The sequence below is a fragment of the Arachis hypogaea genome, chromosome 12, assembly GCF_003086295.3.
Source record: "Arachis hypogaea cultivar Tifrunner chromosome 12, arahy.Tifrunner.gnm2.J5K5, whole genome shotgun sequence".
Classification (NCBI taxonomy): Eukaryota; Viridiplantae; Streptophyta; class Magnoliopsida; order Fabales; family Fabaceae; genus Arachis; species Arachis hypogaea.
The window spans coordinates 83,752,332-83,763,022 of NC_092047.1; the positions used below are offsets into that span (position 1 = coordinate 83,752,332).

Here is a 10,691-nt window from a genome sequence, read left to right on the forward strand (position 1 = left end):
GTTTAATTATTCTATTGGTCTCTATAATTTCGTAAAATTTTTAATTAAGTTCTTATACTTTTTTTTTAATTGGTCCCTGTATCAAATTTTTTTTAATTAAGTCACTCTTAATAATAATTAGATTAATTTTATAAAGACCCAACTAAAAATAAAAAAAAATTGATGCAGGAACCCAAATAAAAGAAAAAAAAAATATAGAAATTCAATTAAAAAAATTTGGTACAAGAACTTAAAAGAAAAAAAACTGATACGGAAATAAAAGGATAAACAAGACAAGAATTGAGATTGAATAAGAAGATACATTGAAATTGAAATCGAAATAAAAAGGATAAATTGAAATTGAATACAAGAGAATCACTCTACTTTCTACCCAATTTCTTGATGCAACAAGAAAGGGACTCCTCAACCTAACTTGTCAACGCCATAGTTTGGGAATTGATTCGAAGGGACTCCTCAACCTTCTAACCAATTTCCTGATGCAACAAGAGAGGGACTTCTCAACCTCAGTTGTCCACACCATGGTTTTATCATGAAACCAAAAATGGGTTTTAAACCTCTAAAAATTCTATACTACGACTACAATAGCTAAGGAGGTATTTATAACCTCTTATTAGGTTAAAACAAAGAAAAACCCTAAAATCCATAAACATGAGGCCCAATCTAGTAATTAAATAAACAAAATCAAAATACATTAAATTAAAATATTCTAAAAATGTAAACTAATATCTTCTAAATAATATTTAAACTCTTCATATCACAAACATTTGAAGCACGCATAAAAAATACAAAGACCTAATTAAAATTTCGTAAAACTATAAAAACTAACAGAATAATTAAACCATCAATTAATAATGCATACAAAAATGGCCAAATTTTTCAAGTGTTTAGTGCAAATAGCAAGTTAATTAACTTCAATTATTTTCGTTTAACCTCACATATGGAAACGAAAAACAGAAAATCAATTCATAAAACAGAAAATCAATTCATAAAGTTGTGACAAGAGCAATAAAAGAAGAACCACGCGTCACTTTTCAAACTAGACATGTATGACTCATAGCATGTTTTTTTCTTCGGTCTATATAGAATTTTTTGGAATTTGAATCTTTTAAATTTTTAGCTTTCACTTTAAAAGATAAAATATAATTTCTAATTTTTAAATAATTTTTTTAATTTTATCTATAAAATAAATAGTAAAAGATTATACTTTACCCTTTAAAATAAAATTTAAAATTTAAAGGATACAAATCCAATTTTTTGCAGTGAAATAGTTATCCTAAACTACTTGCACTACTCACTAAACTAAATCCATAATTTCTTTATATATGATGAAAATTAAGTGGAGCAAAAAATCTAACCCCGCCGTGTAGTTGGACGAGTTTTCATCTTAAGTTTAAGAGTTTAGGTTGGTTCAATATCGAACTTTTGTCACCTGTGTTAAAAAGTCAATGGTTTGCCGCTATATCTGTCTTCATACCATGGATGTGGCCATAAAATATTTTTTTCTAATTGAAAGCCTCTATCCGCGAGGCCCGCCACACAATATAAAAATTGTTCTTCTCTTAGCTTCTTTTGTAGGATAAACTCTATAAAGAAAGTAAGAAAACACTAATAAGTAATAAGGAGATCCATGGAGGTTTCTTACACTGATCAAGAAGTTACAGTAGGAACAGTGAAGCTCAGTTCTAACAGACTCAACGACCTCAAATCATTCGATGAAACAAAAACTGGCGTCAAGGGTCTTGTTGACAAAGGCCTTACAAAGATTCCATCACTCTTCCATCACCAACATGATAATACGAAATCTCACAAAGCCGCAGATTTATGCAACTCAGAACATACAATTCCAGTTATAGACCTTGAAGATGTTGTTGTTACCAAAGATCCAAGCAAACGCGAAGGAGTTGTTTCAAGGATAAGGGAAGCTTGTAAGACATGGGGTTTCTTTCAAGTGGTGAATCATGGCATCCCTGAGAGTGTTCTTGAGGAGATGAAAGATGGGGTTAGAAGGTTCTTCGAACAAGACGATGAAGTGAAGAAAAAGTTTTATACACGTGACCAAAATAGGTCGTTTATTTATAACAGTAATTTTGATTTATATAGTTCACCAGCACTTAATTGGAGAGATACTTTTATGTGTTATCTTGCTCCTGATAATCCTAAACCAGTGGAATTGCCAGTAGTATGCAGGTATGTTCTAATTGCACTAGCTTTCACTTATATTACTAGATTAAACTAGACTTCCTTAAGTTGTTCTGTTTGGCTTAGTTTCGAACAGAGATAGTTAGGATGAGATAGGATATATTTGTGACATCAATAAGTGTTTAGATATTAATATAGAATACAGAATATATATTAAAAATAAATTAAATAATATATATTTATATACATACATGATAATAGATTTGATAGCTAATTTTTAATTTATTGATAATATTTTTGTTGTGACATTATATTTCATTAGTATCATCATGTCTTTTCTTTTTCTCTATGTCTCATCATGTTTTTTCCCCCTTTCTGTATTAGTCTTATTGGCTTATTGAACATTTTCTTTACATTTTTGTATCTATGTATTTGTGTTTTTGAAACAACTATAGATAGAAAAACTTTATTTCGGTGGTAGATCTTCTTAAAAAGAAGTTAGAGTATGTGTTTTTATTTTTGGAATTTTGTGAATTAAAAACAAATCAAAAAGTAAAAAAATATTATTTTTTGTTTTTGCTTTCTTACAATTTTTTTTTTAAATACAAACCAAGCATATTTCAACAATTTTTTTGTTTAATCTGTTTATTGATAGAGAATTTTTTACTATTTGTTAGCATTATTATATTTTATAATAGAGAAAAGAGATTTTATATTAACTAATTGAAAAACACCTACAATTTCTGTGAATTTTCTAATTTAGCAGTTTCACTTTCATTTGTTCATTTTGTTTGTGACTTTGTGAATATCAGAATTTTTACACCAAAGTGTCATTATTTTCGAAACTTAATACTAAATGTCACTTTTTTAAAATTAATTATTCAAATGCCACTTTTTTTTATAATAACATAATAAATTATAATTAAAAATAAATAATAAATCAATTGTAACCTTAATAAAAAGATAACAATTAAATAATTAATTTAAAAAAATGATATTTTGATTATAAATTTTAAAAAAGAATAGCATATTAATAAAAGAGCTTGAATACAAGTTATATCAACTAACACTTCAACTAATCCAAATATATTTACGTTATAAAATTCATTGCAAATATAGTTACGTTACACAATGAACAAAGACACAAATTTAAATCCTGTATTTTCTACCAGAGAACATATATTTACTTGGTAATACTAATTTGAATCTTCTTGTAGGGATATCCTTCTTGAATATGGGACTAATATTATGAAATTTGGGATTGCACTCTTTGAATTACTATCAGAAGCTCTTGGTTTGCATTCAAACTATTTAAGAGACATAGGTTGCACTTATGGACGTATTTTGCTTTGTCATTACTACCCTGCATGTCCTGAACCAGAACTAACTTTGGGAACCACCAAGCATTCTGATAACGACTTTATCACGGTGCTTCTCCAAGACCATATTGGCGGCCTTCAAGTCCTTCATGAGGATAAGTGGATCGATATACCGCCGGTACCAGGGGCTCTAGTGATCAATATTGGTGATCTTTTGCAGGCAAGTTTTCTTACTAATATTTTTATGTCTATAGTTTCATTGATAACAAAAGTTTTGTTGTTGAGAAGAAAAGGGTTAATTGTTAAATGATTCTTGAAAGATTGTGTATTCATCAATTTAATACTTGAAAGATCAAATTAATCTTTGAAAGATACCATGATAAATCAAATTGATCCCTTTACTAATTAGATAATGACGTATCACAAAATGATTGTATCATATGTCAACATCTTATTAATTATAGGACCAATTTAATTTACAGTTGTATCATCCAAAACCAATTTGAGGCATTGATCTTTGAAGAACTAAAATAATGCATACTTTATTTTTTAAGGACTATTTTCACTATTAAACTTATTTTGCATACTAATCATATACATTAATTTAGAATGACTACCACTAGTCCAATTTATAACCGCTCTTGCTGAGTTTCCATACTAAAATTTAAAGTATAATATATTATGTTACAACACCATGCAATTAATTTAAAAAGGTTTCAACCAAGATCCTATAATGTATTAAGTTTATTTAATTTTAGATGAAAACAAAGATTTTATTAAAAACTTTTGTACACTGGAAAATCTGACTAGGAAGTTAGTAATTATAAAAATTTCATACGAATTTTCACCCTAGAGAACTTGTTCTTAAGCAAATTTTGCAAATTAAAATGAGCTTATCTAGAGTTGCTAATTCTACAATTTTATTATTTTTCTTGAAGTGCAGCTTATAACAAATGATATATTTAAGAGTGTTGAACATAGAGTACTGGCAAATCTCATTGGTCCAAGAATATCTGTTGCAAGCTTTTTCTGCTCAGGTATGAGATCATCATCAAAGCTTTATGGTCCTATAAAAGAACTGTTATCCGAAGACAATCCTGCAAAATACAGAAACACTACGATGGAGGAGTATGTAGCATACTATAATGCCAAAGGTCTTGATGGAACCACTGCTCTTGAACATTTTAGAGTTTGACTAGAAAAATTTGAAACTGGGGTTAGTTTAATAATCATGTTGGTAGTGACATGTATCAAATAAAATTTAAGGTATATCCCAAAGTCACATAATTTGTAATTTTAATTGAGATTTAGTTATATATAAGTTGAGGCCAATTATATGATACAGATGTGAGGTAAAGATATTCTCTTTAAATGAATGAGGTATTAACACCTGGATATTTGTTTTTGTGGAGACTGCAAGCTTGCCAGTAGATGTAGCTTGTCGGATGTGACTTTAGGTGTAGCCGTATAGGTGTATTCTTGTGAGCCGATCTAATGCAAACAGGTACTTAGGTGGTGGGCTGTGTTTTGATGTTTGAAGAATAAACCATAGTTACATAAGTGTGGGTTTATTAATGGATTGGTCAAGCATAATTTTTGGCATCTATTTTAGATCTACCAATATGTATTTAAGTATTTATACGTGAATTAAATGTGAAAATCGTTAGGATTAAAAGCTTAGTTTTTTCTCCCAAATAGTTAATATATTTTATATTATTATTTTTACTACTATAATGAATTTAACAATAATATAAAATATATATTACCATTCATGTAATAAATTTTAATTATTTTTAATGTTTTCATTAATCATGAAGTATATAAAAAATTTTGAATTAAATATTTTTGTAACAAGTTAAAATATTAAAAATAAATAAAAACTATTACAATAATAATTATATATTTTATATTATTATTTTTTATTTTAAATAATAAAATAATTACTGTTTTGTATAAAAAATAATTATTAAAAAATATTTTAATCAAATAGAATAAAGTGTATGTTATTTAACTCTAGCATAAAAAAAGAGTGAACGTTTTAGAAATGGCCTAAATTAAGCCACACATGTATCTTTTTATTTGTTTTTACCAAAGATAGGGAGACTCGAACCCGCAACCTCTAGGTAAGTATGAGGAGACTATGCCATTTGAGCTATCACTCTAGAATTTTAAGAGAAAAAAGAAAAAGCTACGGTGCCCCAACTCTGAAGTTTAGTCATCCGCTCTGTTAGGATTTGGTAGGGAATCCTAATTTGTGTGATACATTCATCGAGTCTGTTTGGACTCGAATGCAACTCTGGGGATTACCAGAGCAATGCCAAAATCAAGGACTAGGTAGGAGAGTCAAAGAGTCAATGGGAAGTGACATAGAGGCTGGTTTGTTTAATTTTAAAGGGAAGGAAGAGAGGTTGCTAAAAGTTAAAGTATTATTAGACATATCAAAGTCCCTGCGTAAAACCCTAAAAATTGCAGGGAGAAATCAGAAGGTCATTGAGGTTCAGCCAAAGTACGAAAAGATTGGTAATTTTTGCTATTACTGTGGCTTCCTTAGATATGAAAACAAAGTATGCAAACAGTACTTAGAGGACTTTGCGACTGGAAAGACAACAGAGGAGAAATGGGGGGCAATGGTTACGGGCAGAGTGGGTTGGGAGAAAAATCAAAGAGCAGAAGAAGAATCAATACCCCAACAGATTTTCAGCAGCGAAGAAAAGGAAGACAGTAAATAAGAAGTCAACTCCAGTCAACATAAACCGAGTCTTTGCAAGTTTATCGGTGGATGAGAGCAATACACAAAAGCCAGAAGAAGATAAGAAAGTTCAAAGCAACCAGAAAGGAACTTGGGTAGAAGAGGAAGTAGCCAAAAGTGAGAGAGTATTGGAGGCAAAGAGAAAGGAGAGAAACTTCCAGCAGATCTCGGATAATACAAATAATTCAGGAAGCCTCCCTAATTTTGGTTCTATGGAGAGGCTAAAAGGAAGAGATGTAAGGAAGAAGATAAAACTGAAAAAACTAGCATGGAAGGGAGGAGAAGTTAGTCCTATCACTGGAGTTAAGAGAGGGCTTGAGGAGATAAAAGAAGCAGATAGAAGAAAGAGGTAATGTCAGAAAGAAACTACATCAATTGAGATAGGGGAAGGTGCTACCCTACAATGGGCACCCCAGGAGGGATGAAGATGTTGACGTGGAACTGTTGGGGTTTGGAAAAACCCCTGACAGTTCACAACATCAAAGGGATTATTAAATCTCAAAGGGATGAAGATGATTTGGACCTGAATGTGGGGCTTAGACGCCTTCAGTGCAATGTATGACGTCTTCTCATGGAGGGATGAAGCCGTCTGAGTTTTTCGTGAAGAGGTGTGCGTGGGATGGTACCTACAAGGGACTCGAATGTTTAAATAAGCAACGGTTTTTGGCAGGTTTTATATAGATTAGAGTTGAGAAATTCCTAAGATGAAAATGAAAGTTAAATAATTGGATAAATAACCTAGTGACCACTTTTATAACATTCTCTTCTATTCTGGTGGGTAGTTTATCTTTTCCTTTTTTTTAAGAGGTGTTGAGATCTCATATTTGAAAAAAAAAAAAATATATATATATATATATATGAGCATATTTGTATGTGCAATTAAGATTCTACACACCAAGTCGGCTCTTATGAGATCAGACATAGTGACAAAATGGATTTGGTCTTTATATCTAAGTTTTGTCTATTTCTTGAACCATATTTTGAAATAAATTTAAAAATTTATATTCAAAATATTTTTTATTTTCGTGCATAATTGTAATAGATAAAAAAATATCTTCAATTTTATATTAAATATCTTTAGTTAACTATAATTTCATTGTTTTTTAAAAAGTATTATATTTTATATTATGTCATGTTATCATATCATACACTATCAGTGACGAATATAAAAAATTTTAACATAAGAGCAAAGCATATATAATACATGAAATAAAATAAAAAAAGGAAAATAGTAATTTAAGTTTAACCATATAACGGAGGTAATTACTATTTAACATTTTTTATGTTTTTCTTTTTTAAGATGATTATTTTTTTTTATTTTTAAAATATTTAAATAATATTTTGTTTTTATTATTTATTTTTCTATATTTGAAAAATATATATTTCATATTATTTATTCAATACAAAATAAGTATTTTTAAAAAATAAAAGATCTGATGACAATTATTTTTATGCTGAATAAATTATTTTTACACAAGTAAAATGTATAAAGAAAATTGATTAGTAGACTGACTCTAGGTATATTTTATTTTTATCAAATAATAATAATAATAATAATAATAATAATAATAATAATAATAATAATAACAACAACAAAGTCTTGTCCCACTAAGTGGGATCGGTAATAAACTCCGATTTTGTGGTTTATCTTGTGCTTAATTTGGGGGATTTTATCAACTTTTTCCACATTTATTCAATGAAATAGCATGGTTTTGTAATTCTCCCTTGAATTGTGCTTAAGTGTAAAAACATGCTTTTTAGGCCCTTAAATTAGTGATTTTAATCCACTTTAATTCCATTCGATGCCTTGATGTGTTTGTTGAGTGATTTCAGGTTCATAAGACAAGTATTGGATGGAAGAAGTGAGGAGAAAAGCATGCAAAGTGGGAGAACTCATGAAGAAATGAAGGAACCGTAAAGCTGTCAAGCCTGACCTCTTCGCACTCAATCGACCATAACTTGAGCTACAGAGATCCAAATGAGGCGGTTCTAGTTGCGTTGGAAAACTAACATCTGGGGCTTCGAAATGATATAAATTTTGCCATATGTTGCTTTGCGTTCAGGGGCGCGCACGCGCCATGTACGCGTGCGCGCCGATTCTGCCCGAGGGTCCACTTTAATGAAATGCCCCCAGCGATTTTGCAGCTCATTTTGGGCCCAATCCAACCCATTTCTGATGCTATTGAACCCAAGGATTGAAGGGGGAATGAACCAAGGGAGTCATAATTTAGTTTTCATCATGTTTTAGAGTAGAATTCTAAAGAGAGAGGCTCTTTCCTCTCTCTAGATTTAGGATAGAAATTAGGGTAAAGTTAGGTTAAACGCTCTCAAATTTCTCTTTCAATTCTTGTTTTGATTTAATTTTTCTTCTTAATTTCTTGTATTACATCTTTTCTCTTTTAGTTTTACTTGTTCATTTCCTTCATTTTGTTACTTTTATGCTTATGAATCCTTGTTGGATCTTAATTTTCTTTAATGCAAATTTATGTTTCATGTCTCTTTTATGTTGATTTTGATTGTTATTGTTGATTTTTTGCTATTGATAGTTATGGGTTTCCTTTAATTCTTGCATTTTATTATGTTTACTTTTCTTGCATTCTAGGTGTTTGATAAAATGCTTCCTCTAGTTTTTGAGTAGTTTTCTTGACTCTTGGCCTAGGCTAAGGGAATTGAGTGACCTTGAGTCATTGGGTCTCAATGAATTGGTGATTTGAGAATCCTTGGTGATCAATTTGATACTCATTGACGCCAACCCACTACTAATCTAATTAGTAGGTAGGTTGGGACTTATGGGTTGATGTGATCAAGCCTATTTGACGTACTTCAAGCCTAGAAGTAGATATTACGTACTTAAGGCTTTGGAAGTAGACTTAATAGGTTGGCCTCTCATAATTATCAATATATGGTTTGTAGACAAGGATGGTGATCTCAATTACCTATGTCTAGCCAAGAGTTCTTTCCATTTATTTTATTAGTTCTTGTCATTTTACCTTCTTGTCATTTATTTTTCTTGCAATTTATATTTTCTTGTCCCTATATAAAATCAAAAACCCCCTTACCCCTTCATAGCCAATAAGCATACACTTCATTGCAATTCCTTGTGAGACGACCCTGAGTCTAAATACTCCGGTTATTTCTTATTTGGGGTTTGTTCTTTGTGACAACCAAAATTTTTGCATGAAAGGATTCTTGATTGGTTTGGAAACTATACTTCACAACGAGACTCCATTAGATAAATTCTAAACCGTCAAGAATTCGATCATCAAAATGGCGCCGTTGCCGGGGAGTTGCAATGGTGTTACATTATTGGCTATTGTGAATATTTTGAATATGCTTGCCTTTTGCTTATTTGTTAGTTTTTGTTAGCTTTAGGACTTTGCTGCTTATTTTTGTTAGCTTTTGTTTTTGTTTGCTATCATGAATTTTCACTCCGTTGGCTATGAGTTTGGCTCAAATTATGTTGTAGGTAATGGACGCTACAATGAGGATGTGCATCAAGGATGGAGCAATCAAAGATGGGAGGAGCCTCAAGGGATTGATCAACCTTATTGGCAACAACCCCCTCCGGATTCTTATGGGTATAATTCTAATCCTAATGCATATCAATCTAATGGATGTGGTGACCTGATGCGGTATTTATAGCCCACTAACTTACCGGCAAGTGCACCGGATCGTACCAAGTAATACCTTACGTGAGTAAGGGTCGATCCCACGAGGATTGATGGACCAAGCAACAATAGTGTTTGATAGGCGTAGTTAGACAAATAAAAATTGGTGTTGAGATGCAGTATAAAAGACATTAAACAATATAAAAAATATTAAAGATAAGCAGAAAAATAAGTTGGGAATAAAATATAGAGAAGATAGTTAAGGTTTCAGAGTTATCTATTTTTCCGGATTAATTTTTTTCTTACTAACTATTTTAATCATGTAGGATTTAATTTATGGCAAACTATATGTGACTAGACCCTAATTCCTTAGACCTTCCTAGTCTCCTCTAAAATTCATTAACTGTCAATTCCTTGGTCAATTAATTCCAATTAGAGGGTGATAATCAAATTCCAGTTTATATGCCACAAAAACTCTAATTACCCAAATTACCGACAAGTGCACCGGGTCGTACCAAGTAATACCTTACGTGAGTAAGGGTTGATCCCACGAGGATTGATGGACCAAGCAACAATAGTGTTTGATAGGCTTAGACAAACAAAAATTGGTGTTGAGATGCAGTATAAAAGACATTAAACAATAAAAAAAATATTAAAGATAGGCAGATAAATAAGTTGGGAATAAAATATGAAGAAGATAGTTAAGGTTTCAGAGTTATCTATTTTTCCGGATTAATTTTTTTTCTTACTAACTATTTTAATCATGTAGGATTTAATTTATGGCAAACTATATGTGACTAGACCCTAATTCTTTAGACCTTCCTAGTCTCCTCTAAAATTCATTAACTGCCAATTCCTTGGTAAATTAATTCCAAT

At 30.7% G+C, this 10,691-nt stretch overlaps 1 protein-coding gene across 1 annotated transcript; it reads left to right on the plus strand.

Annotated features, from left to right (window-relative positions):
• Nucleotides 1-1,424: 1,424 nt before the first annotated feature.
• Nucleotides 1,425-4,853, plus strand: LOC112727598 (1-aminocyclopropane-1-carboxylate oxidase homolog 1). The gene is made up of 3 exons (XM_025777407.3): nt 1,425-2,187; nt 3,357-3,678; nt 4,402-4,853. The coding sequence occupies exons 1-3, from the start codon at nt 1,628-1,630 to the stop codon at nt 4,651-4,653; spliced, it is 1,134 nt and encodes a 377-aa protein (XP_025633192.1). The 5' UTR covers nt 1,425-1,627; the 3' UTR covers nt 4,654-4,853.
• The last annotated feature ends 5,838 nt before the right edge of the window (nt 4,854-10,691 follow it).